Raw genomic sequence first — 26,904 nt, 5'->3', positions numbered from 1 at the left:
CAGCCCCAGCCAGGTCCAGTCCTAGGAAGTCCCAGGAGGTGAGCACTGAGTCATATACTGGGTGCTTTGTTGACTGTGTGCTTGGGGCGAGCTGGTAACCTCTCGGAGCCTCAGCTTCCCTACCAAGGGTAAAAATGAGGGCAAGGCCCCCTGCCCTCATGAGAGGAGAAGTAATGGATTGGAAAAGACTGCACGCTGGTGCCAAGTGCAAGGTGGGAGTCTGGGCTGGGGCAGCTCTACAGAGTGGCTAGCGGAGCGTGGCCACCAGCTGTCAACAGTTTTACCTTCCTGTGTTGGCCTCGGCACCACATTTCCAGCCTGGACTGGGGACTGACTTAAAGCCAGAGGAGCAGGAAACCACCGGCCAGGATTAATTGCAGGAGAAGCAGCGCCTCCCCCGTCAGCCCTCTGAGGCCTGAAATCCCACCATAGAGCTGCACTCGTTTGGAAGTTTCTAGTCACTACTTACAATGCTGATCTCCTCTGGAGTGAGCTCTGCCGCAGCGAGAAAAGCATGGGCATGAGTGGAGATGGACTCCGCATCCAATTCCAAGCTGTTACCCAAGGCCAGGAGTGGGTGAGGCACCTCCCTCCCAGGCGCTGACCCCATACCCGACCCTGAGAGCCAGGAACTTCTTAAATTTTGTGCCTGAGGCACTTTGCTTATCTCTCCTGGTCCTGGCCCTGCCAGCATTACTCATTAGCTGTGTGACCTTTCGGTGAATTATTTACCCTCTCTGAGTTCCAATTAGTTTCCTTGTCCGCAAAAGGAAGATGATACTATCTACCTTGAAAAATCGTTGTGATGATTAAATGAGATAATACCTACAAGGGACCTAATTCAGCCCCTGGAGGGTAGTCAGTGAGCAATATAGCGGCTGCTGTTCTGATGCACCCCTGTAGGTAAGCCTGTCTGCTCCTCTTCTGGGGTGACTTCTAGGAGGGGGAAGCCAGTAAGTGAATGAGGCCTGGATTTCTAAGAACAGGACGATTGTTGGAGTGGGGTGTGGCCAGAGGAGCCTGAGGCCAAGGACCCACCTCTGTAGGGAACCAGCAGGGGCACAGGCGCCTTGGCACTTCTGAGGACCCCCTGAGTCCTACGAATCATGCTACACCAACTCATGCCAGAATAATAACCTCAGCCCGACTCTCCGAAGCGTCTCCCCCATCCCTTGTAAACTATTTATTTTTGATGGTTGACAAACGACAACAAATTAATATACCTGCCACTCAAGTGGGGAAAATGACTTACAGTGCTTCCAATTTACTGGAAATTACAAGATACTGTTCTTGACGAGCTGATGCTGTAATTTTTTTTTTGTTTTGTTTTGTTTTTCCTCATCTCAATTCATGCCCCCTGGTCAGAATGGATGTTTATTGGGTTTGCGTTTTGTATTATTGACTGTGAGCCATTGTTACCTGATGTAATTGAGTTGTGAATCTTTTTAAAATAAAGAATTAGCAGCAAATCAAAGTGGCTGCCTGCTGGATTCTGAAATGCAAGGGGGCTAGTGTGCGGCACAGTGTCAGCGCCACTGCGGGGACACTGGAGGAGGACCAACGGGAGTGAGCCAACCCCACTTGGAGATATGTGAAGCACCCCCATTCCTCTCCTGTACCCAACTCTGGGCTCTGCCTCTACTTCCCAGTGGGACCTTGGATGAGTCCCTTCTCTCCTTTGAGTCTGGGTTTTCTCCTCTACAAATCAGGGTGGTAAGACCTGCTGTGCCCATCCTAGCCCTCGGGGTTATTGTGGGAGGGTGTAAGCATTTGGTCAGTGGGAAATTTCTGTTTAGATGCATAGTTGCATTAGCTAGATGGGTCATTGGAGCCATCAGGAGACACTGTTGGGGGTGGGCGGTAAAGGGCCAGTGGTGGAGGCGCGTGCTTCTTGCAGCCCCAGCACTGTTCTGGATCACTCTAGTGAGCAAGGCTCATGGTTCGCTTCTTCCTCCAACCTTCCTGACCAGCGCAGCCCTAAGTGCCTGGAAATATCAGAGCTGGAAGGGATCTCAGTAACCTCTCTCTACAACCCCTCCCTCTACAGGTAGGGCCACTGGAGAGAAGGGGAAGCTCGGTTTCAAGGTCACGTGGCGTCAGTGGCAGTATTTGGACCCAAAGACCATGCTGCCCGCAGCCCATCAATCTTTGGGCAATCTCCCTGCCTCTGACTTTCCCTGCTCTGTGCTCCTCATGGTGATGGCTCTCTGCACAATTACTCTGGCAACTGATCATGCCTGTGACTCTCTTCTGCAGTTGTCTAGAACTTTATTGGCATTGTGGACTGTTTAAATCTTCTGCCCCTCAGTCTTTGCAAAGATGGTGAAGCCCTGGAGTTTCCATCCTCTCTGCAAGTCCTGCGGTGCCTGGTCAGTGACCGGCACACAGTAGGAGCTCCACGGCTGTTTGTGGATTGGGTGGAATGACGGTGCCATCCAGCTGCACACACCGGTCCCTGGAGCCAGGTGAGGAAATGAGTGTCAGTGATGGAGACCATCAGGAACAGCTGTGGCCCAGGTCAGCCGGCAGGATTTGGTGGCTCCAGCTGGGACCTGGGACCTCTTGTACACTATGTCTGAGGAACAAGTGAACCATGAGAGAACTGCCATCAGGAGCTGTGGGCCGTGCTTGACAAATGTTTTTATAAATGATCTGTGTGTGTGTGTGTGTGTGTGTGTGTGGCGGTGGAGAGGATGGAGGGCTAGGAGGGATGCTGAGCCCTAGGGAGGCGGGACGGCAGGCAGCGGGGAGAAATGGAGGGATGGACAGGAGAAGAAGGCAGGGAAGGTGAGAGGTGGTCGCCGAATCTACTGAGTGGGCACCTTGTGAGGTGCGTCTCAGAGTCGCACAAAGTCCCCAGCAGTCTATCTCCACCCGGTGGTGAGGCTGAGACTTCCACCTGCCCCAGCATCCCTGCCCTTCCTGTGTCCCACTTTGGCCACCACTGCCACGGGCACACTCTAGACATTGCCACTTGGAGCTGTGACCCAGAAATCTCCCTTCGGCAGGTGCTGCTCTGGCTATTGCCCTAATCCTTGTCTGACCTTCTCCACCAAGCTCCTTGAGATGGTAACTGTCGGTCTTGTCCTGTTTCAGCTCCCAGGCACGGCTGTCATCAGGGCTCTACCTACACCCACCCCCTCCGCCCAGTCCTGCATTCAGGCTGAGGCCACCTCTCAAATGCTTCCAGGCCCCGTTGGGCCCCCCTGTGTGCAGCTCCCCGCCCTGGCTTAGCTCTTTAGGACTCTGCCCTGGCCGCCTTCCTGGGCTCTCTGGCCTCCAGGCTCGCTTCTCTCCCAAGCTGGCACCAGGGGGAGCCAATGGCATTTGGGATGAGAGGCTCCAGCCCCAGGGGCTGCTTCCTCCTCTTCTTTGTGTGCCGGCAACTCTATCACCTTCAAGACTCTTGAGCTCAAGCTCCATCTCCCTGGGGAAACCATTCGAGAACTCAGGCCCTTCCCCCATCAGCAGTGCCTGATGTAAACCTCCACTGTAGTTGTTTCTACATCCCCCCGAAATGCTTTGTTTCTATGTCTAAGACCCATCCCCCCCCCAAACACACCTCTGTCCTTGGTTGGGGCTCCTCCTAGGCAGAGAGTGGATCTTGTGAGCCTTTGCATACTTAGCGTCAGGCACAGTGTCCTACGATGTGCTGCATGTGGTCCACTGAGGTCTGATAAGCAGGAGGGGTTCGGGTCTGGACACCGGGACATGTGTACTTGCAGGGAGGGAGAGCATCACTGTTTTGACAAAGGAAATGGCAACTCCAGGGCCAGGGGAAGCCCAAGGCAGGAAAGCAGGGAGCTGGGGGCAGATGGGGTTTAGGTGTTGTCCCTGAGCCCCTTGCCCCCTCAAGCCTGCTGCTTCTAGCTCCCCAGCCTCTTTTTCCTCTCCCTTTTTCTGGGTTTCTTCCTTCGTGGTGGTAGGCAAAGGAGTGGAGGGTGGGAGATGGACCCAGGATATCTGACCGGAGAAGTCCTGAGGAAGGCCCCAGGCAATGATGGCCCCACCCTGGCATACAGTAGGCATATGGGAAGTGTCACCTCTCTTTCCTTCGACTCTTTGATCAGTAGTAAAGAAATCACCTGGAACAGTAATAATGCCAGGCCTCAGGTAGCAGCCAGACAGCACTAGCTGAGCACTCACACTCTTGCAGGAACAGGGTGAGGTCATAAGAAATGCTCCCACCCTTTCTTACCTTTTTCTCACCTCTTGAGAAAATATGATGTATCCTCTGTTTTTCTCACTAGATCAACTGCACTTAACTAAACAAGAATTAGTCAATATGGAGAAAAGGAGAAAAGGTCTTCCAGAAAGAGGGCTTCTCAACATGGATATTTTGACTTGGGGACCGTTTGATGTGGTCTAAAAAGCAAATCATAAAGCAGTCTGCTTCTTTGATACTAAGTTATATGATCAATGTGCATTGCTGTCCAAGCACTGAGCCTCATCCAGGGTCAACATCAGAAATAGCCGTTACAGCCTTTAAAGGGTCAAAAACAAACAAACAAACAAACAAAACAAAAACCAAAAAACACCCAACCAACCTTAGGTTTCAAAAACAACAGCAAAAACCCAATGTTTTTCAGTTTTGACTCTTCCCTTTTTGATACGGTGCTATCTCAGGCTAGTTTTAAAAGCTCTGTGGATCAAAATATCACCTTTGCCAATGTGGACACTTTGAAGCGTCCTGCTTCAACAGCAAGATGGCCCCTTGTCCATGTTTCTAATGAGTATTCACCAGGCAATGCTGGGGGCTGTGAACTCAGTCTCAATATATCAGAGAGAAATAGAAATAGTTTACCGATTTGGGTCAGGGTTCTAGCAGTGAAGTGTGGCAATATGTGGCAATTCATGCAGATCAGAAACCTGGCTAGGCTTAGATGTGGCTGTGGTTAATAAAAAAAGGGGAAATGAATTAATCCTCATTTAATAAGTACAATTTGTCTGCCAGGTGAAATCTTTCGAAACATGAGGCCCCTCTGAAGAAGTCAGAAAAAGGTCCTTGGAAACAGAGAAGTCAGGAAGCACACTCTGTGGGATCAGTCTGTCCCTGGAGATGCTTTCTGGCCACTGCCTGATGCTCTCACTGCTCTGGCTGATTTCCTGGCTGGAGGGCCGGGGAACACCTCGTGTGTGTAGGTGCTGTGTGAGGCCCTTGCATACAGCCTTCGCAACCAGCTGGGCAGATGCTAGCAAGCCCCGACCACTGCCTTTTACAGATCGAGAAACAGAGTCTCCAGGGATTAAATGACCTGCCTGAGTTGGAAGTGGGTCTGATTCATACTATCTCAGGGGGAGTGCAGCCCAAGAGTAACCCCCTACGTGGCACCTCCTATTTGTGGATCTTTGTGGGAGGGGCAGTAAGGGACTTTCAGCCAGTCTGGCTTGGGACTTGCCCTGAATGGGGATGGGACAGTGGGTCTTGTTGGGGGGCTTCTCTGCTTTCTTCTCCACATATACAAGGGGATCTGCACGGAGAGGTGGGCTGGCCAGTATCCCTTCAGGTGGTGCGTTCCCTCCCAGGCTTTCATTTCCAGACACTTCCAGCAGGTGGGTGGTGCATGATTGCTATGTCTACTTCCCTCCTTCCCTCTCTTGTTCCTCTTGTCCCCTGCCTGCCCCTCAGAGTCCAGGTGTGGGTTTCAGTGGAAATAATACACAGGCTTTGAGCCAGAGGACTCTGGGTCTAAATTCCAGCCTGTCACTGCTTGTGTGGCCTTCGATCTGTTGCTAAGCTGCTAACTCTAGTTTCCCCTATGGAAACGAGGGAATATCAAGAATCATAGCAATGACATCTGCCTCACTGTTACAGGGGGAGAAATACTGAGGGTGAGTCCCCAGCAAACATTCATCTCCATCTATCTCTGACCTAGGGAACCTCAGCCAGGCAGGAAGGGGAGACCTGGCCTGCTCAGGGTGGCAGGTCCAGGGGTGGCTGGGTCTCTTCCACCATTACTGGGGATGTGCGGGACCTAGAGCAGCTAATCGGATTGCAGCCAAACCTTGTTATTGCATTCCTGCCCAGGATGTCATTTAAAAAGCACTTAGGGCTCTCCCCGAAATGCATTTGCACTGAGGTCCCAGAAGTGGGACTGCCTAGAAACCAGGGCAACCTGAGAAGTTCCTTTCCTTTCTGGGGGGCTGATGATGTGCTGGGAGCTGGGGACTGGGGGCTGAGGAAGGGGAAAGAGAGCTCACCTCCCACTGCATTCAGCATCGGGGGGTGGGGGGCATTTGCACCAACACTTTCATGATGGTGCTGCTTCCTGTGTAAGCCTGCCGTTTTCCCTGTGCCTCAGAAATCTGGGGTTGAAGGTGTTTTCTGGACTGCTCGTCTGTGGGGAGGCTCCTGACTCCCTGAGTCTCAGTTTTGTGTGCGCGTAATGAAGACTGCAGTACCGGCCTTGCCCACAGAGCTGTGTGAGGACTAGATGCAAGGGTTCCACCTAAGTCCGTCATTCTCTGGGGGCTGCATCAGCATCCCCTGGGAACCCACTAGAAATTCATATTCTCAGTGAAGGAATGCATGAATACAACTAGCATGCATGAACACCCCTTCCCAACCTGGATCCAAGAAATGCCAGTATTTCATCATATTTGCTTCATTCAGATAAAAATGTTTAGCATAAAATTTTTCTTAACATTCCTATTCTTGGACCCCTCTCCAGACCTGCAAAATCAGACACTCTGCAAGAGGGGCCAGTAATCTGCATCAACCCGCCATCCCTGTCATTTTGATGATTGAGAACCACTCATCTGAGCCTTGGTGTCAGCTTCACTTATCAGCTAAGTGGCCCGTTGGAGTCAGGCCTCCCTCCAGCCTGGCCTTGCTCTGTGGAATATCGTGCAGGTAGGGTTGGGTGTGGGACAGGAGTTTGAGAACAGCTATTTTACCTGTGAACAGTGAAGATCCAGGAAATGAGGCTCAAGGACAAGAGCATCATCTTTCCTGTACATTGTATGTTTGTTTCCCAAACATTTTACATGCACTGATTTGTGTGAACAGCATCAAGTAATATTCAAAGAATTCCCTGAAATTATAATTATTAGTGCTGAAGAATGTTCTGAAGCCAGCTCATACAAGTACATCATCTCCACAAATAGTCTGTGAGCTCCTTGAGGACAGAGAACGCCTCTTTGCTGCCATATCCCATTAGCCCAAATCTCCCCATTTCCAGCCCTTATGCCCCACTATGGGCTAGTGTAAATGGCCTCTGAGCCTTGGTGTTCCCCAGGCACACTGAGGGCATGCACCCGCAGGCAACACCCCATCATTTCCAGAAGGGTGCATCTGCCCCTTGGCCTCCCCTTCTCCCATACGCACCTGTAGGTGTCGGTGGCTGGCACCTTCCAGGTCTGGATGCCCTTCAGGGGGCCCTCGCTCCCCACCACCACGCTCAGGTTGGAATTCCGGTAGGCGTTGTTACACTGGGCCTGTGTGGGGCCATGGGGCCCACTGGCCCCACACGTGGTGAACAGCCAGTGAACTGTGGCACAAGAGGAAAGGCAATCACTCACTTGGCCCGGCCCTCCCTCCTCCATAGGCTCCCCTGGGCTGCCTCTGAGCTATCCCCTCCATGGCCCCAGACCCATGTTTCAGGATGGCACCCAGGCCAGGGCAAGAAACACTGATTAGCCATTCAAATTGGAAACTTCTGTCGAGGATCTAGTATGTGTCAGGCCCTTGGGTCAGATATGAGGGGAGAGGCACAGATGGAGCTGACTGATCCAGCCTTAAGAAGCTTACAGCCTACTAAAGGAGTCCAAAAGGGATGCAACTATCTGTACCACAGGACTATAAGGAGAAAAAAAGACAAAAAACAAAAAGCCTCCCAGGGTTTGGCTAACACTACACTTGGAGAGTTATCAGGAGGGAGAAAGACCCCCATCAGGTAAGACAGGCATGGTCAGTGGCTGGGCCCTCTGCTCGTTTCTCACTGAGTCTGGCACAGTGCTGGGCAAACAACAGGTGCTCAATCTATGCTACTGTGACTGCATTTAACCTGCTCCCAAAGGTTGGACATTCACATATAAGATCCTCTTAGCTTGGAGAAGCTCAAAAGAGTAAACTGGACATATACGTCAGCTCCATGACCCCCACCCTCATTGGCCCAGGGACCCAGCACGGTGGTAGGAGCAGGAAACCTTGCACTCTTGGCTAGAGGCTCTGGGAAAGTACAAAAAAATGGGGAAACAGGTCACATTTGTCTCTGGTGCATGCTCTCCTTTCCCAAGCCCCTCACTACTTCCTGGTGCTCTGTCTTCACCCAGAGCACCCAATGTCTTTATGTAGCCTTCTGGGGGTGGCTCAGGATCATTTAGCACACCCTATCCTTCCACTGCCACTGGGCCATTTCCTTTGAAACTTTCTATCTTCGAGCCAGGCTGGATCTTGACGAATTATCAGATTTCATGTTGGCCGGAATTCTAACATTTTTATAACCTATAAAAACTTCTTAAAAATGTGTTCTTGATAAATTACTTTTACTTAAAATATAAAAATCTCATTATAAGATTGCAGAAATTATTTCCCTCTAAAGTAATTAAGTCAAATTTTACCTATAGAAAATTATGGAAAAATTAATTTGGTATACATAGTTTTGCTCACTAAAATGTTAAAGTGAACAATTTTTGAAGACTTTCAACTAATTTAATGATGTGGAAATGAAACCTTAATTTGGGTTGCTGATTACAAGCAATCAGATTGACATTACACTGGATAGTTTTGATAATCTGAAAACTTGGCCAGTGTGGTGGCTTTTTGTGATACTTCCCTGACCCCAAGGTCAGGAGACCTAAGTTCTGGTTGAGATTCCAAAGCATATGGCTATTCAACACTGCATATTCAACACTTTTCTTGGCTGGCTTTACTGTTTTGAAATGAAAGTGTTGATTTCTACTTGGTTTCTAAAGGTTGTTTCAAGGGCGAGAAGGTGATGAATCCATTCATGTTTGGTGTGAATGGTTGGTTGTTAATTTTCTGATCTTTTTGTATTCTAAAGGGGGGGTATCCTATTAATTCAAAGAGCTAACTCTTTGAACTGAGGGCATTTTAGCAGAGCTGTCTTGGCCAGTTGCCCTTTTATCCTCTCCAGCACCCAAATCCTAAGAGTGGGCTGTGCCCAAGTGGTGAATGGAAAAGGATATGGATTTAGGGGCAGCCTTATCAATTATTGGTTGTGGGACTTTGGCAGAGCTCCTTAGTCTGTAAAAAGGGCCGGACTGGCATGAGGATTAAAGAAAGCAAGGGACATAAAAGGTCTTTGTAAAGTCCAAAACTCTAAAAATACGAGTTGTGTCAATGACTACTGCTATACCCATGGCAGGTGCTTTTCTCAACAATGTGAAATGTGGCCAGGGAAGTATCTGTGAATATGGATCCTCCATCAGCAGCACCTATGGCTTTAAACTCAGTGACCTGGGGATGAGAATGGGGATGTGGGAAAAGACAATCCTGGAAAGGGAGTTGAAAAGTCTACTTGCTCCACATGATATTCAGCTCTTTGAAGCCTATACTGAGATCCAGTTTATGCCTTAAAGCAAGTATCCTGGGTTTGGGGGGTATACTTCTCAATTTGGGCAGAAGCATGACAATTCACATAGTTAATTCAGTCCTGGAAATGAAAGAATATGTGTGTGTGTGTGTGTGTGTGTGTTTTTCTTTTTTTCCTCAAGAATGTGCTGAGGAAGAGAGCTAAAGGTATAGGTGTGGTGCCCTACCTGAGCATCTCCTCTCTGTGGAACCCACTTCTAACTTTGGTCTGGGTTAACATTGTTCTAAATGTCCCGAGACATTCCCAGAGATGCTGGACTTCTACTTCTTGGCGAGGTAGAGCATTTGGTGAGGTAGGAAGAGAACCATGGGCTTTGGATCAAGATGGGCTAATTTTTCCTATCCTGGATTTTGCTCCTGATACCTATGATACCTAGGGTAAATCATATACCTCTCTGAGCCTCAGTTTCCTAATCTGAACAAATCAAATTTGGACTTAGTTGAGCCTATTAAATGATGACCTAAGCACAGTGCGTAGAATAACATCTGGCATTAGAGATGCATAATGAATACAGTTTAAAATTGCACGACTTCCTGTTCAATTTCTGTCTCTGAAGCAGAGACACTCAATTTCAAGATTTATGTTCCCATTCCCTAGAAGGAGGGACATTGGGGCTGTTTCTCAATAAAGGGATTAATATTTTCCCAACTCAGTGGACATATATTAGTCTCAGGTGGTTTCTATACACAAAATTTTATTTTTATTTTCAGCCATTTCTGATGGGAAGTTCCAGAGAGAAAATTCTTTCTTGAGTGGATTCCATGGGAATAGGATTTGCCATCCCAGGTCAGACCCATGATTTATACAGCTAGAATTCTCTTGCTTTCAGCAGTCTTCCAGGCATGGTGGTCCTCCCTGCTTCCTTGGATGGCCCTGACCCTCATAAATCTGCCCAGAGTTGCTTGGAATCAATTTATGTTTCCCACCAGCTTTACCTATTTGGAGTATGGGCCTGTTCCCAGGGCTGTCCTGCTTCTCAAGTGTGTGGGCTTGTCTTGCTCAAGCTTCATACAGTTGGTTCCCTTTGCTCATTCTGTCTGGAATCTGACATTATAGAATGTCACAGCAAGATGGGATCTTAGGGATCACTGAATCCAGTGGTCCCCAAACCACCTGAGGGCCTTTAAAAGTATGAATTTCAGAGCCTTGGAGCTTCTGATTAGTAGAAACTATGTTGGGCAATGGTGAGGGAGGACAATACTTGCATTTTGTAAAAACTTTCTCAGGATAATCAACCAGATTTGTGAACTAAGTCCCCATCTACTTCAATGTCTAAAAGGAGAAAGAATGTTCTAGAAAAGGGAATAGACTTTTCTGAGTAAATCAGCCTTAGAGAAGGAACTACAAATTGGGAGTTCTTCCTTCTTTAACCAATGATCCTTTGATGGTGATCAAGCCCTTCCCAGCTTCCTGTCCTGAAGACTTCTAGTCTCTTCAGATTGTCCCTACATGTCTCTGATCCTGTGGCCTTCCTAGGACTCTAATGCTAGGATTTATTTTTTTGAGTTAAGGTTATCAGAACTGTAGATTCCTGTGGGCTTTGTATAGTGGGACAGGGACAATCGCTATTCTGCTTTATTTCTACTGTCCCTCTAAAGTGCCTGACACAGTCAGCTGAGCATTGGGTTAAGGCTTGCTGAAGCAGACTATAATAATTTCCAGATCCTTGCTTGAGGGCTGGGTTCACAGATTTAAATGGAAATTACTGTTGCTCTGGGTCTGGTGGTATTAACTGCCATGGGCTTATGAGGGCCCCAGAGGAGGGATCTGGAATGGGACCCTGGGAGCAGGAAAAGTCTAGCCGTATGTCAGGCAAGGTAGGCATGAGATCAGTTCTAAGCTAAGGCAGAAAGAGTTAGTGCCATGAGAGGGTAGGCAAACACTAGGTTGATTTTTAGAAGTGACTTTGGGGAAAGTATTAGATACAACCTTATAGATCAAAGCAGGCAGGTCCAGAACCTGAGAGGCAAGAGAATTAGTGACAGCAGTTCCAGGGGGCAGGAGAAGTCAAGGTGAGCTTTGATCCTGGGGTAGAAGCCATTGTTTCCCAACTTGTTCTATGCTTCATTCTGTGTGTATGTTGGATGGGGGAAGTGCTGAACCTCAGACACTTGAGAAGTAAACTCCTCCATGAAGAGGGCAAAAACCTCTCAATATAGAATGTGTACATTATATGACTCAGGACTTGTGATGCTATATATGTATTAAATTTAAAAATCAGGAAATTCAAGTTCAGAGAAGCTAGGTGACTAACCTGTGGTACACAGAGTGAATAATCAGTTGAGCCAGGAATTAAGCATTGATTTTCTGAGTTCCAGTTCAAAACTTGAAAAGGTGCTAGACTCACCAGGAAATCCTCATGGAACTTGTCTGAGAGTCTAAGTGTTTTTCAAGTCCATAAGCCGTGGGCTCACTTAAAGCCAGAACAGACCATACCAATCTTGCTCAGTCCCAGAGAATAAGCAGGCCAGCATGAGGGGAGAGGTAAAAATCTGGTCAGGATACTTGGTGGGTAGACTCTCAGTCCCAGAGGTGTGTCCCTATTGTATCATAGCCTAGCAGAGTGCAGGCTTGAAGATCATGGGCATAAACCAGGGAAAGCAGGTGCTCAGCATCAGGACTCTGGTCCCCAGAGAGGTCATGGGGAGCCAGGAGGCGTCAAAAGAAAAATTCAGTAACTGGAATGTTCACAAGGCCAGGAAGAAGAGTTATAAGACAGAGGGAAGGGTCATGAAGCAATAAGGCAAGACCTTGGTTTTTGGCCAGGAGACCACGGTCACAGACCAGTAGTGAGATAGGCTTGATGCTGAGCTGCCAGTCTGAGAGTACAAGGGTCCTCATATTCCTCTAGATGAGAGTCTACATTGGTCCCCGAGGCTCTGTAGAGCTATAGGAGGATCAAATGCACCCCAAGGAGGAGCTTGGATTGGGGATTGTGGAAGAAGGAAGCCTGGTTCTTTTCTCTTAAAAAAAAAAAAAATGAAAAAAACCCCAACAAAAATAAGACCAAAAACTATTGTATTAAAAGTCAATTAGGAAAGAAAAAAAAAAAAACAACTGCTTTATCTTGTTCTACTTATACCACACACTAGAAGCCTAGTTTAATACTCATTCACATCTAAATTGTATAAAGAACCCACAAACATCAAAATACTGATTGGTTATAGACAGCCGAGCAAGAAAAAAATCCATTAAGCACTGAGTTTCGTTTTAAGTATATTGCAGTACCCTCCAAGAAGAAACAGATCAATTAGTAATATACTGCACAATGCTAAAAAGTAGGCTAGACAGTGATTGTACTAGTTTTATTACTGTTGCTAAGCCATCTCATCTGCTCAATTGAATGCAAAGAAATAAAGTGTGATACCAAGGAAAATAAGTTTTCAACTATTACTATTAATCACAATAATAAGGATCTGCCTCATGTTGAAGGCCTATGTGGCTATACCACAAAAGAGCACTCAATGGTGCAGATGGATCTTTTGTACCATTTTGATTCTGATCCATGGAGTTAAATTCTATCTGTATCTGTTGACTGAGCTGAACTTCATGGGAGCTGTGGCATATTGAACCATTTTGATGGCCATTGTAGATATCATTAAATAAAATCATGACCAAAATCTAAGTGAATATAATCACTCACCATCCATAAATGTAGATGACACCATTCTTTACTATAAATTGAAACAAATAATCCTTTTTTGAGTACATGATGAAAATTAACAAGTTGTTCTTATTAGGGAAAGATAAAAGTAATACACGTATTGTAGCAACTGTGAGGTTAAAATAGTTCTATCATCTGTCTCACCTCTTTAAATAATGGAGCAGTATCCCCTTCTAGATATATGATCCATGATTATTGCCCTTTTTTCTCTTTTTTTTTGGATGTTAGCAGTTATTGAAACATAATGCTTAGCTCCATTTATTTATTGGGAGGTGCAAAATAATGATATTCAAATGATATCTTTTTCTCTTATTTAATAGTTTGAATATATAAAAAGATGCTCCCTTTCATCTACTATTTGGTTACCAAGTGGTACAGTTCATACAGGAAAGGCTTGATGCTTAATTCTTCTACCTTATTTACAGTTTTCAAGATGATGGATTCATTTTCTATTATCTTCTAAAGTTGACCAATTAGTTGTTTATATATCATTATTAACCCATGAGTTTAAACATATTTTTGAGTTTTAATTAATCACAATTACTATCCTTTTAAAGTTCACATTTTTGCTCAGTGATAGCTTCCTGAGTTATTTTGCTTCCTTGCTATTTGTATGAAATGTTTCTTTCGCAGACCTGGTCTCAGCCGTTTTCTCAAAAGCTTTGATTTATTTTAGTGAAAAACCATTCTGTAAGTACACAGTCTAGGTGCCATAGACACTGCTACTGGGCTGGTGATCGTTTCTAGGCTTCTTTACAGGACAGAGCTAAGATGTGTGTCAGTAAAAACATACATACATATGAAGAAGATACATATGTAAATGACAAAATACCTCATGAGCTCACAATACTTCCAGCTCAAATTCAGGACTACAAGATTTTAAATTTAATCTCTTCTCTTACATCTGCGTTTCTTTTTTCGACACTGAGAATCTCGGTTCTCAAGAACATAGGTAATAAAGGGTTTAGAATATTCTATAATTACTCAGTTACTTTACCCTTCATAATACACACAATAGTATCAGAGTTATAACACTACTACCTTACCATCATCAATATAAAAACTGAGATCAGGGGAAGTCTGGGTGTCTCAGTCAGTTAAGTGTCTGACTCTTGATTTTGGCTTAGTTCAGGATCTCAGGGTCGTGAGATCAAGCCCTGTGTCTGGAGCCAGTTTGAGATTCTCTCTCACTCTTCCCACCTCCACCGCCCCTCCCCCCCATTCCCCTGCTGGCTAGTGTTCTATCTCTTTCTCTAAAAATAGAATATAATAAAACCAAAAAATAAAAACCAAGATCAATTAAAAATTTTTTGGGTGTATGTGCCTTCCTTTCTCCTATAATTTCCTGAACTTGTACTCTAGCTACTCTGTTTGGGCATATCATCTCATTAACCTTTAGCTCATCTCACTTCTGTAAGTGCATATGTTTAATGCTCCTAACCATCATGTTGATATATCTTTAGTCATTTTGGTTGTCTGAAGCTTGATTTCAAGTAGATTCCTTAGAGAGGGCTCATGGGAATAACATTCTTTGAGTTCTTTGATATTGATAATATTTGTTTCCTTTGAGTATATTAAATATATTACTCCATTTTTTTTCTGGTTTAAAGTAGTACTATCAAAAACTCTGGGGGCACCTGTATGGCTTAGTCAGTTGAGCATCTATCTGCCTTTGGCCCAGGTCATGATCCCAGGGTCCTGGGATCGAGCCCCACATTGGGCTCCCTGCTCAGCAGGAAGCTTGCTTCTCCCTCTCCCTCTGCTGTTCCCCCTGCTTGTGCTCTTAATCTCTCTGCCTGTCAAATGGAATAAAATCTAACCTCCCCTAAAGAACTTTGATGATAATCTAAATTTCATTCTCTAATAAATCACTTGCTGTTTTTTCTTAGATGCCCAAAGTCTTTTTCTTTAATTTCCAGCAATTTTACTAGAATACCTTTTGGTATAACTCACTTGGATTAGTATTCTCAGCAGCACAGTGTGCTCTTTTATTAATTAGATTCAATAAGAATATTTTCCTTCAATTATAGCTTTAAGCATTTGTTTTGTTCCCTTTCTCCAATCTTCTTCTTCAGGCACTCCTGTTATCTGCATGTTGGATCTTCTCTGCCTATCTTGATGGATGTCACCTTTTTTATTTGAAAAAAATTTTCTCTTTTCACTTTCTATTTTTATAAGGCATTAACTGTCATGTTTATTTGCTCTAATTTAGTCTTCAATTTTGAAATTACTTTTCCTCTTATCTCAAATTCTTTTCTGAGTTCTACCACTTAGTTTTTGATCTTTTGTAACACTGGCTTATGCTATTTTTCATGTCTTCTATCATTATTTTAGTATCAGCTCATTTGGAAATAGACTATAATTTTGATCTCTTTGTGGATATGTCTTTCTGATATTCTTTCAATTTTCTGTAGGGATGTTGTTTTGTCCTCTATGCTCTTTTAAAATTCTTATTGTAATGTGGATGGGTCTTGATACCTACACATTTTTACATGAAATTAATTTTCCAGGACTTTTAGAGTTCAAGAGATTTTCTAATTTCACAGAGCTCCCTCTATTCTTTTTTTCATATAGTGTTGAAAAATATGGCAGTTTGCTTTCAAAAGTTTCTGGCTCTATTTCTTTTCTTCATATATACCTGGATATCTATCTATCTATCTATCTATCTATCTATCTATCTATCTATCTATCATTCCTATCCTACTCAATGTTGATTTGACATCTAGAAATTTCTTCTTAGTATGGACTCTTTCCTGGAAAGGAGGCTTGATGGCTAGGTCACCCTAGCGTCTTCAAATATTACCTTAGCCCTTTGCACTCACATACCCCTGGACTGGACAAAACCTCTCCCAGATTCAGCAATCCTTCTCAGATTGGTTGTCAGTCATTTCCAGCATGTATCTGTCAGTGATTTTTCTCCTGTTCTCAGGTTTATAAGACAGCCTGTTGCCTTCAACTCCCTTCTTTTGTTCAGATGCTGATATTAATTAGGCAGGTCTTATAGTTGTTGTACTTTGCCCTCATCCATTTGTATTTTAGGTATTTTTTTAATCAAACAATTTTGTTGTAAATGTTCATAGGTTTTCAGTTTTGATATATAGTTGCTTTGCTTTTAGATTCAGAGAGATAGACAACTATGCTGGTACTGCCATCACTGCCATCTTCTCTTTTCCTTGAGAAAAATTGTAAAGTAGGAATCACTTGAGGTCACCTGTTATGATTAGCCCTTTTATATAATCTGTCTGTTCAGGTCTCTCACCTGAATTTCTACTCTTGGGGCTGCAGAATTTTTCCAATTGCATATCAGGGACATCTCCAATGACCATGGACTAGAACTTGCTGTTACATCATGTCTGCCTTTTTTGGGATACAGCCCACTCAGTATAATTTAACTTTTCCTTTGATAGTGCCACCCAGATGTAGCCAGTTGTTTAGGGCCATTTGTCCCTTCATGAATTGGCCCCAGGTATAAATACTTATACTAATTCACTTTCTTCTCTCTCATTGTTACATATGCTTTCCTAGTGCTTCAGCATGTCCTCCTATGTTTAATCTTATTTTATACTCAATGTTGGGTGAGGGCATGAAAGTGGCCCCACATCTCTGTATCAGGTTGAGGGCCAGATAGCTGCAAGAAGCCTATATTTCACAGTTTTGGAATGTATTGATATTTGGGTACTTCTATTTGGTAGATGATGGAAGGTCCTGGACATCTAACCTTAGGGAGAAAGACGTTACTATGATTTTGAGGGAACAGGGCTAGGACCCTTTAGGCCTCTAATTTCCATGTATTTAATTACAGAGCATTTATGTAGCTGTAGCTCCATCCTCCAGCAAGTTTAGCTCCTGACAACCACATCAAATCAGTAGACAGGGTAGAATCATTTTTATCTTGCCAGAGAGGTGACCACGTAGAAAAATTAAATCTGGGGCTAAGTGAGGAGAGGCAGGTCACATTTACTCTTTCTGGAACACAGTCAGTTTTCAGTTGGTGAATTTCCCATGTTCTAGTTTGCTTCTCAGACTATTTTTGCATGACATATGCACACGTATGCACACGCTCACACCCACCGCACAAACTCACATGCATACTCTCACACGTACCACACACTCACGCACATCACACACTCACACCAGACATGACACACTCACACACACCATACACACTCTCACAACACATATGACACACACACACATACACCTCCCACAAAACTCTCATATGCTCACACACACACCACACACACTCCTACACAACACAATGACACCCTCACAAACTCACATACCACACACATTCATACCCACCACACAAACTCTCACACATTCACACACATAACACACACTTTCACACCACACATATGACACATACACCCATCACACAGACTCATACACACTCATACACACACACACACCACACTAACACTCATCACACAAACTGTCACGGACACATACTACACTCACCCCCCCCCCCCCCCACACACACACCATGTTCATTTGTGCAAAGCTTTCTGGCCATTTTTCTTTTGTTCTTTTTTGATGATGTGAAGTTAGGAGGTGATAACAATAATGAAAACACCAGCCCTATCTTTTATGCTAGATATTCTCATGCACATGATATGTGTTTTACTTTTACATCATTGTCTCCTTTGCCCCTCACACAGTTCCACTAGACTGGAAGGATGTCTAAAAATGCTGAGGTCTCCCAGAGAACAAAGACTAGAAGCCCATGTCCCTCTCTGTTGGGAGGCAGATATTTCTTCATAGAAGGGAACCTCTGAGCAAGCCAGATCCCCATCAACAGGGAAACAAGTCAGGGCTGTTGAGATAAAAGCTGCTTTCAGGACGGAATTACCCTAAACAGCTCTGACACCCGGCAATCCGAGGGAGTTTTTAATGGCTCCTGTGATGGCTACTGTGTTGTGTTCTCAGCCACCCCCTGCTCCCTGAGGGAAAGTCAGTAACACATGAGAGAAGAGAAAGGTCACAGGAAAAACACTCTCCTGAAAGCATAGCTGTAAAAATTAAGTTAAGGGAGTCCTCGGGGCTAATTTTGTTATTCCCAAGTTGGCTTCAGGCCAGAGTTGTGTTAATAAAGTATTTGGTAGGGAGAGGGGTGTTGTAGACTCACACATCTGGGGGTTACACATAATGGATTTGGTTTTAAGTTTCAAGTGGAAAGTGATGGTGATTCAAACACCAGTGTTATCATATGCAGGCCTGAAGACTCATTGATTTCTGACCTTATCTGCTCTTGTCCATGGACTTGGACAGGGGAGAGACAGTCTGGTACTTTGCCATAGGGGTTATGTTAACAGGATTCACTGCCTCCAGAGAGCGGGGTAATAGTACAAGAAGCCAGTAGTAGTTCTTGCTTATTGTCTGGTTCTAAGTCATTAAGGGTGAAATATGCACACGCTCACACCCACCGCCTTATAAGGCCCTTGTGATTGGAACACTTCTGACAGAAGGACAGATAAAGGGCTAGCGGTCCAACTGGCCAAGTGATTTGGAACTAGAAAGAACAAATGTCCTGATTTCTGGGTCTGGGTCTTGGACCCTCTTGGGAATTGGAAAGAAGGATACCTGAGAGGTGGAAAATCCAAATGTCAAGGGCAAAAGGGAAAGTAGTGGTGGAAGAAATAGGACCAAATGGTGGACCAAGAAGAGAAGACAATGTATCTGAGTGAGAGGCCTAGAGAGAAGAGGGAGAAGAGACACTTCTTTCTTATTCCTACCTATGATGCCCCCATGGTGGCCTGAGATACAGCATCTTAAGAAACAAGCATGGAAAAAGGCCAAGAAGATCACAGAGATGTGTATCACCCCATCATAAGGCACTCCATTAACGACACTAGTCATGTATAGGATCACCAAACTAATGTCAGCAATCATCTATAAAGTGCTTTTTGTTATGGGACTGGACCCCTCCTTGGGCTCCCAGCCATTGTCTGGGTCCTACCTCAATCTGAATGAACACTTCTATTTTTTTATAAATTTATTTTTTATTGGTGTTCAATTTGCTAACATATAGAATAACACCCAGCGCTCATCCCATCAAGTGCCCCACTCAGTGCCCATCACCCAGTCACCCCCACCCCCCGCCTGCCTCCCTTTCTACCACCCCTGGTTCGTTTCCCAGAGTTAGGAGTCTCTCATGTTCTGTCTCCCTTTCTGATATTTCCCACTCATTTTTTCTCTTTTCTCCTTTATTCCCTTTCACTATTTTTTATATTCCCCAAATGAATGAGACCATATAATGTTTGTCCTTGAATGGACACTTCTAGAATCAAGATCTCCCACCTGCTTGAGGTAAAAACACCAATGACCAGAGAGAGACTCTCGCTGCTATCCCTCAAACAGCGATGTTGGTGGGGAACCAGGCATCAGGGTCACTCCCTCGTCCTGGCCTGGTCAGCCCTGGCATGCTCCCTTTTCTTCACCCACCCTCAGCTATATCTATACACAGTTCATGGTCAAGGCCTTTAGTGTTTATGAGAGTTGTAACTACATCATGAGGGCCTTGGAGGTTTTCCCAGGCTGCGTTAGCCTAGGGGTAAAAAGTAGGAACTTAATGTTAGTAACAAATATTATTATTTGGTTCTTCTCTGACACATACTTGAAGGAACCTGAAGTCTTCTCTGTTAACACCCCTATCATTATGGCACATATGCACACACCACATATGCTCTGCCACTGTCACTTGTCTACTTAAATTGCTTTATTTTCTTCACAAAACATCACTATCTGAAATATATCACCTGTATACTTGTTTGTTGTCTGTCACCTCTCTGGTGTATAAACTTTATGAGGCTAAGTGAGGCTTAGTTGATTTAGTTCACTGCTTTGTCTCCAGGACCTAAAACAGTGCCAGTCGTGAAGAAGGAAGTTAATAAGCCTTTGTTGAGTGAAGAACAAAACAAGAGAGATAGAAGAGGGTAGGCCAAATACCAGCCCTCAAACCCACTTGAGGGGTCGGAAGGAGGAAATCATGCATGCTGAGGGTACTGTGTGTGGTTTGGTGGGAACACTATTGGCCCTTTGTGTTCTTGTAGTAGAATTAGAGCAATATAGGTTGGAAAGAGCCAGGGTAGTCCTGGTGGTAATAAACAGGTGTTTGTTGAAAGGTATTTTGTCTCTTAGCCACAACTGCACAACAGAAAGGGGTAGGGTCCTGAGGAGACATCACACATCTTCACATAGTCATTCACACACATACCAGCACACACTCCTATACATATAACCACACCCACATTACTGAAATGTAGGGAGCCCCACAGTCTTTAAGAGAACACTTGAGGGCAGCCCGGGTGGCTCAGCGGTTTAACTCCTGCCTTCGGCCCAGGGCCTGATCCTGGAGACCCGGGATCGAGTCCCACATCGGGCTCCCTGCATGGAGCCTGCTTCTCCCTCTGCCTATGTCTCCGCCTCTCTCTCTCTCTCTCTCTCTCTCTCTCTGTGTCTCTCACGAATAAATAAATAAAATCTTTAAAAAAAAGAGAATACTTGAATCCTGTCCCTTAGCAATATGGACACTCTACTGACCTGATGACTGATGGAAACTATCAATTGATAGACTGTATGGACTAGTTAGGCGGATCAAAGTCATAAAGCCAGTTGAGGAAAAGTTCTAGGAAGCTCATCTGAGGTCCTGGAGTGTTTTCCTGATTCTGTTAGGTTGCTGGACAAGCCCAAGCTGTGCTTATTTTCCTCACTTGTTAACATTAATCCTGGAATAGGATCAATTTGTCAGTCACTTAAAAAATAATAACTAAATGTATAAACTGTGCTCACATTATTATGAAGATACTGTCAATATTCTCTTTAAAAACCAAATCAGGCCTCTCACATCTAATCTCCGAGGATTTGTTTAAAAAGCTGTTCCTGGAGAAAGTTCTGGAGGCCCCATTATGACTGAGATCTTGACAAGCTTTAAAAGACTAAAAATCCTCTTTCAATTTATATCGGTGAGTGGGTCTTCATGGGGCAATCCTCTGTGGCCCCACAAAAGTCATTCATTTCCCCCAAATGAAGTTTGAGGGTTTCATCTGCAAATTGAAGATGAACTGTGTTGATTGAACAAGAGGACCCACAGTGCAAAATACTGCCCCTCCTCTTTTTAGTTTTAAGAATGCAGAGCTGGGATTTGTTTGAAACTTTTGCAAAAGAATTCAAGGAAAAATATATTCAGAACACACACTTACATATTATCAAAGGTGGGTGGCTCATAATTTGGGGAGGAGGATGATTATAAATACACTGAAAATTTATAGAAGACAACATATGGAGGGATGAGCGAACTGGCCCAATCTTTTCCCTTATATATTTTAATAATAATGTTAATAACAACATCACAACAACATTTTATATTAGTATACTCTTAAAGCCTGCTAGAAATGAGCGCATTTGTTCACTACAATAGCTGCTCTGAGAAAGAACTGTGGCAGATAACTGTTATCCCTGCTGTACACATGAAGGAAGAAACTGGGGCCCAGAATGTTTGATTCTACTCAAATTGCAAAGCCAGAACCTTAGTCTTCAGGATTCTTGACCAAACCATTTTATGATCTTGCTGTGGACTGGCACTTTGTAGGTATTTTATGAATATTTAAGTGTCTGATAGGCTTGAGAGCACTTTCAGGAACTCTTGCCATCAGCCTCCACCATGAGTTCTCAAAGCTTCCTGGTAGTTGGGTGATCTCTGTCACACAGAAGCCCACTGCAGGTAGGTTCTAAGGAGATCCCCATTGATCTCTGTGTTCTGGTAGTCAGACCTTCCTTAGTCTCCTCCCTGAGTATGGATGAGACCTGTGTATTGCTTCTAAGCAATAGAATATGGTAATGGTGATGGGATGTCATTTTCATGATTACATTACATAAGATTGTAACTTTCATTTTGCTTGCAGATTGTCTTTCTCTTTCTCCTTCCTCCTCCTCTCTTTCCAGGTGTCTCAAGAACTGCCACAATCATGTGAACTTGGGAGGGACACCTTCCCTGGTTGGGCTTTCAGATGAGACCCAGCCTTAGCTAACACCTGGATTGCAACCATATGAGAAATTATAAAGCAGAAAACCCAGCTGAACTGTGCTTAGTTTCCTGACCCACAGAAACTAATATAACACATGTATGTTGTTTTAAGCTGCTGCATTTATGGTAACTTGTTATAAGGTAATAGATCACTATCTAGCCACCCCAAAACCCCACACCAGGACTTTCTCTGGCTTCCTCATCTTCTGTGTAAGCACCCAGTGTGGAGGGCCCTGGCTAGGCTGTATTCTTCTGGATGTCTTCTGTCTCCTCCTTGATTCAGTGGTGGCTAGGGTGATTCCACCTCTTGTTCCTTTTTCTCTTGCCAATGGAGCAGCAAGTGGGGAGGATCCCTTTATGTGATCTAGAGTTAGTATTTCAGCCTTTTTCCTCATAGTTCCTCTGTCCAGCTCTAGGCCCAGATAAATTAAAACAAAACAAAACAAAACAAAACAAAACAAAAGAAAACAACAGAACATCTCTCTGCCCAGGACCACTGAAGCTTTGCTGCAACAAGCAGAAATCTGAATAGGCTCCAAGGGGATGCAGGGTTGTTTTGCAGGCTGAACCAGCAAGTCTGGGAGTAGGGTGATAATTAAAAGTGGTCTTCCCCCTCAAACAAATGCTTAATGTATTTGCACTGATGGAGGGGCCTTTTGTGTTCTGCTGGTCTTGGAGCTAAATGATCTTAATCAAGCCATGCTGATACCAGAGTTCTTGGATCATTTGTTGTCTCCCACATATGCAACCTTTCACTGAAACAAATGGGTAAAAGCAACATGTTTTCTTAGGCCATCCAGGAGAGAGAAAGGCAGTGAATCCTCTCTTCTGCTAACAGGAGCCATGGCCTGGTGTTAAGACATTTTGTCTGTAGCTTTTCCATGATTTCTTTTTTTTTTTTAATTTTTATTTATTTATGATAGTCACAGAGAGAGAAAGAGAGAGAGGCAGAGACACAGGCAGAGGGAGAAGCAGGCTCCATGCACTGGGAGCCCGATGTGGGATTCGATCCCGGGTCTCCAGGATCGCGCCCTGGGCCAAAGGCAGGCGCCAAACCACTGCGCCACCCCGGGATCCCCTTTTCCATGATTTCAACCACCATGTAGCATTAGATTGGCGGTTCATGAGGTGTTTTTGAGTCCATCAGAGCTGGATGATACTGTGCTGTTTCTCCAGTGGGACACAGGGTTGGGAAGTTCTGCAGTAACAGCATAGATTTTTTCCTTTCTCAAAGGACACTAGATTTCCTTTAAAAAATAATGATCATTTCAGTAGAATCTGCAATGCACCAATCGTGGATGAAGACCTCAACATCCAGCACAGGATGAAGTCAGAGCCATGGAGTGGGGGGACGTGTTCTAATTCCAGATGCAATTAAAGTTAGAAATTGGAAAAGGAACCAGAATCTCCCATGTGCTGAGAGAGGAGTGGTTTCATACCAGGTTTATGTGGAACCAACTCTGGGTGGTGCATTTTTCAAGAGTGGCACTTTGGCTCATTCCCAGTTGCAGGTCCCGAGGTACCCAGCACAGGGCTTGGCACAGTGCAGGCATATGGCACATGCTCATTAAGCTTGTTGAACTGAACTCAGGCTCCCATGATTTTTCTTTTTTTTTTAAGGATTGGGATTCAGGGAATTCTAAAAACACTGACTAGAAAGCAATGATGTTTTCTGTGTTGAATGCTGAGTTGGGTCTCCTGAGTTGGAAAGAGAAAACCGGTTGACCTGGATGCAGCTAGAGCTTCTCCCTTGTCAGTAGCTGGGTGATATTTGGGATTGTTCCCAGTGGGAATGGGGTTACAGTGGTAAGACTTTGGAGTGAGCAGCTTGAGTCTGGATCCTGGCTCTGCACTCAATTGGTGGGACAAATCACACAACCTTTCTGATGCTATCCTCACTTCTGAAATGAGGAAAATATTAATAGCTCACACAGCTCACTGTGTCCTGCTCCTCTTTCAGCCTGGGACAGGCATTCACTCATCTAATCCTTTTATCAAGCCTATGCACTAATGATAAAGGCACCATTTTTTTTAATGTGGGGAAGGAAAGGCACAAAAAGAAGGAAGTGGCTTAAAGTAAGCGGCATAGCTGGGACTTGAATACAGGTAGTCTGTGCTCTTGAAAAACATACCAGACTCAGAATGGATGAAACAGCGTGGGAGGTGCAGGGTTCCAGTCGTGGAATGAATAAGTCATAAGGAGAAGAGAGAGGTACAGCATAGGGAATAGACTTAATAGTATTATGACAGTGTTGTGTGGTGCCAGATAGGAGCTACACTTGTGTGAGCACAGCAGAACGGATATTTGCTGACTCACTGTGTTGTACGCCTGAAACTAATGTCACATCTATCAACTATACTTCAATAACAAACAAACAAACTGTGATGCCATCGTCACCTTCTGATAGTGATGTCTATCCTTGGGGAGCCTGGGGGTCTGTAAGGACCCATTGAAAGAAGCTGAACATGCTTGGTGACCATGTACAGATCTAAGGGGACAGCCTATAATGTGGTATATTCGCCCTGGAAGCTGCTGCTGGTGGGGGCTCTGTCGGGGGAGCGAGCCTCCTACTCGGCCTTCCGCTCCACCCTGTACTGTCACTGGGGACCGTGGATGTGCTTTCTCTCTCTCGGCCACCACGCAGGCCACCTCTTGGGGATGCCAACTGGGTCTCCAATGTATAAAACCTCTCTCCCTGGAAGAGCCTCATTAGCGTCAGTAATGGGCATCATGAATCACGACTTAGTTCCATGCACCTCTCTTCCCGGAGCACGGCTGTGTTAGCTCCCAGGGAGGGAAGGGAGACACTCTCAAATGAAGAGTGACATTGTAATTGGGAGGGCACTGGACCTGCCACTGGGACTGGAGGCCCACAAGCTTGTTAAGGCTGGTGCTTCATGAGTCATCCCTAGTTCTCTTGCTATAAATAGGTGATAATCTAAAATTAGTAAAATAAGAGAGAACACATAACACTTGGTTAAAAAGCCAACAGTTGAACAGGAAAAAATGGCCAGCCACCCAAAGGAGTCCCAAGGATTCTATCTGTGGCCTGTGCCTGTTCAAGTCTTAAATTCTTTCCCCCAGTCGAATGGGTGCTGACAAAAGGGTATTCCATGGGCACCCATGAGGATCAGGGTGCACAGAGGGGTGCCAGTTAGCTGCAATTATCAGCTTCCTTATGTGTGTGTGTGTGTGTGTGTGTGTGTGTGGTACATGTGTGCCTGGTGTGCCGTTTTGAATAACAGTGAAGATGCTTTAAGCAAAAACTTTAGAAACGGAGGTATTTTCAGAGACAAGATTCCTCTAGAATCTTGAAGTAGGATTCCTTGAAGATGTATCACAATTTGCCCTTCTAAATGTTACATGGCTTACAAAGCTTAACTTTTCCGTATGATTTCTCAAGAGACCATGGTTTTTAGCCTTATACACAAGTTGTATAACTTCAGGCAAGTTATCCTCTGGGGGCCTGCTCCCTCAGCTGTAAAAGAGGGATTGTATTATAGTGCCAACTAGTGAGATCATGAAGACAAAAGAGCCCAGGACAGTTCCTGACACCCAGCATGCCCAGTGACTGGTGGTTTTTAGGTGTGTAAAGAGGGGATGCCTGGGTCGCTCAGTGGCTGAGCATTTGCTTTGGCTCAGGGCTTGATCCCAGGGTTCTAGGATCGAGTCCTGCATCGGGCTCCCCGCAGGGAACCTGCTTCTCCCTGTGCCTATGTCTCTGCCCCTCTCTCTGTGTCTTCCATGAATATATAAATAAAACCTTTAAAAAAAATAAAAAAAAGAGTAGATGACAACATGCTTTGCTATTTGAGAGATTAAAACTTAAAAGCATTCCATGTGACTCTGAACCAGTCCCCACCTTCCCCAGGCCTAGGCTCCTCGTCTGTTTTAAAGAGGTCAGGCTGCCCTTTGCAGTTGCTAAACTATCTTTTAAATCAGGCTTTCCTTGAGAGTCTCCTAAAAAATGCAGAGTGTGACCTCTCCTTCCTAGACATTCAGATTCCACTAGGGACTAGGAAGCAGCATTTCTGGCAGGGTCCTCCTTGCCCTAGCAAGGTGGCCAGAAGCAGATGGTATGAGGACACATGTGGAGAGAGCTTGGGGTGATCTGGGTCCCTGCTGCACTAGGAAGCCCCAGGTGCCCTGACAGTGGGCATCTCAGGGGAAAGCTGTTAATGATACACTGAACCCAAGAGTCCAACTGGAGTCCCCCCAGGGTGAGTGGGGCTCCCTGGCACCTCTACCCTTACTTGTTTCCTGCCCTCCCCATGCCTTAGGGCTTCCTGCCTCCCAAACTGGCATGCAGCAAAGAGCTCAGGTTAAAGCAGAATCCCAGCTTCCTCAAGCTGGTAGTTGTCTGAGGTGCCAACAAGTGATAGGTTGCTATGATTTGTTTGGGATTGGATTAGAATACATTTATTTGTTCAAGAACGAGGTCAATCCTCACTATTTGGTTGTGCCGCTGAAATGAACCTGGCTGGGTCTGCAGCGCCCGAGTGCAGAAGGCTCTGGTAGAAATGAGAAGACAGGTTCAGAGCGAGGGGGCCAGACCCTTGGCAAGCGTGCCTTGCAACAATGCCGTCATCCCCAGAAGGGCATGCTTGGACCATAATGGCTCTAGCTACAAATTCTATTAACTCTAATAGTTGTTCTGTGG

General features: G+C 45.0%; 1 protein-coding gene across 1 annotated transcript in view; it reads right to left on the bottom strand.

Moving 5' to 3' along the window:
• The window catches only part of ALK (ALK receptor tyrosine kinase), a 682,206-nt gene that overhangs the window by 49,867 nt on the left and 605,435 nt on the right, over positions 1–26,904 (bottom strand). The window contains exon 12 of the mRNA XM_077843727.1: positions 7,328–7,490. Coding sequence (XP_077699853.1) covers positions 7,328–7,490 — 163 coding nt within the window. The remainder of the gene's footprint in view (positions 1–7,327; positions 7,491–26,904) is intronic.

The sequence above is a fragment of the Canis aureus genome, chromosome 12 (genome assembly GCF_053574225.1).
Source record: "Canis aureus isolate CA01 chromosome 12, VMU_Caureus_v.1.0, whole genome shotgun sequence".
NCBI classification, from domain to species: Eukaryota; Metazoa; Chordata; class Mammalia; order Carnivora; family Canidae; genus Canis; species Canis aureus.
Note: the sequence above shows the minus strand (reverse complement) of the source record. Positions and strands in the feature narration are given on the sequence as shown.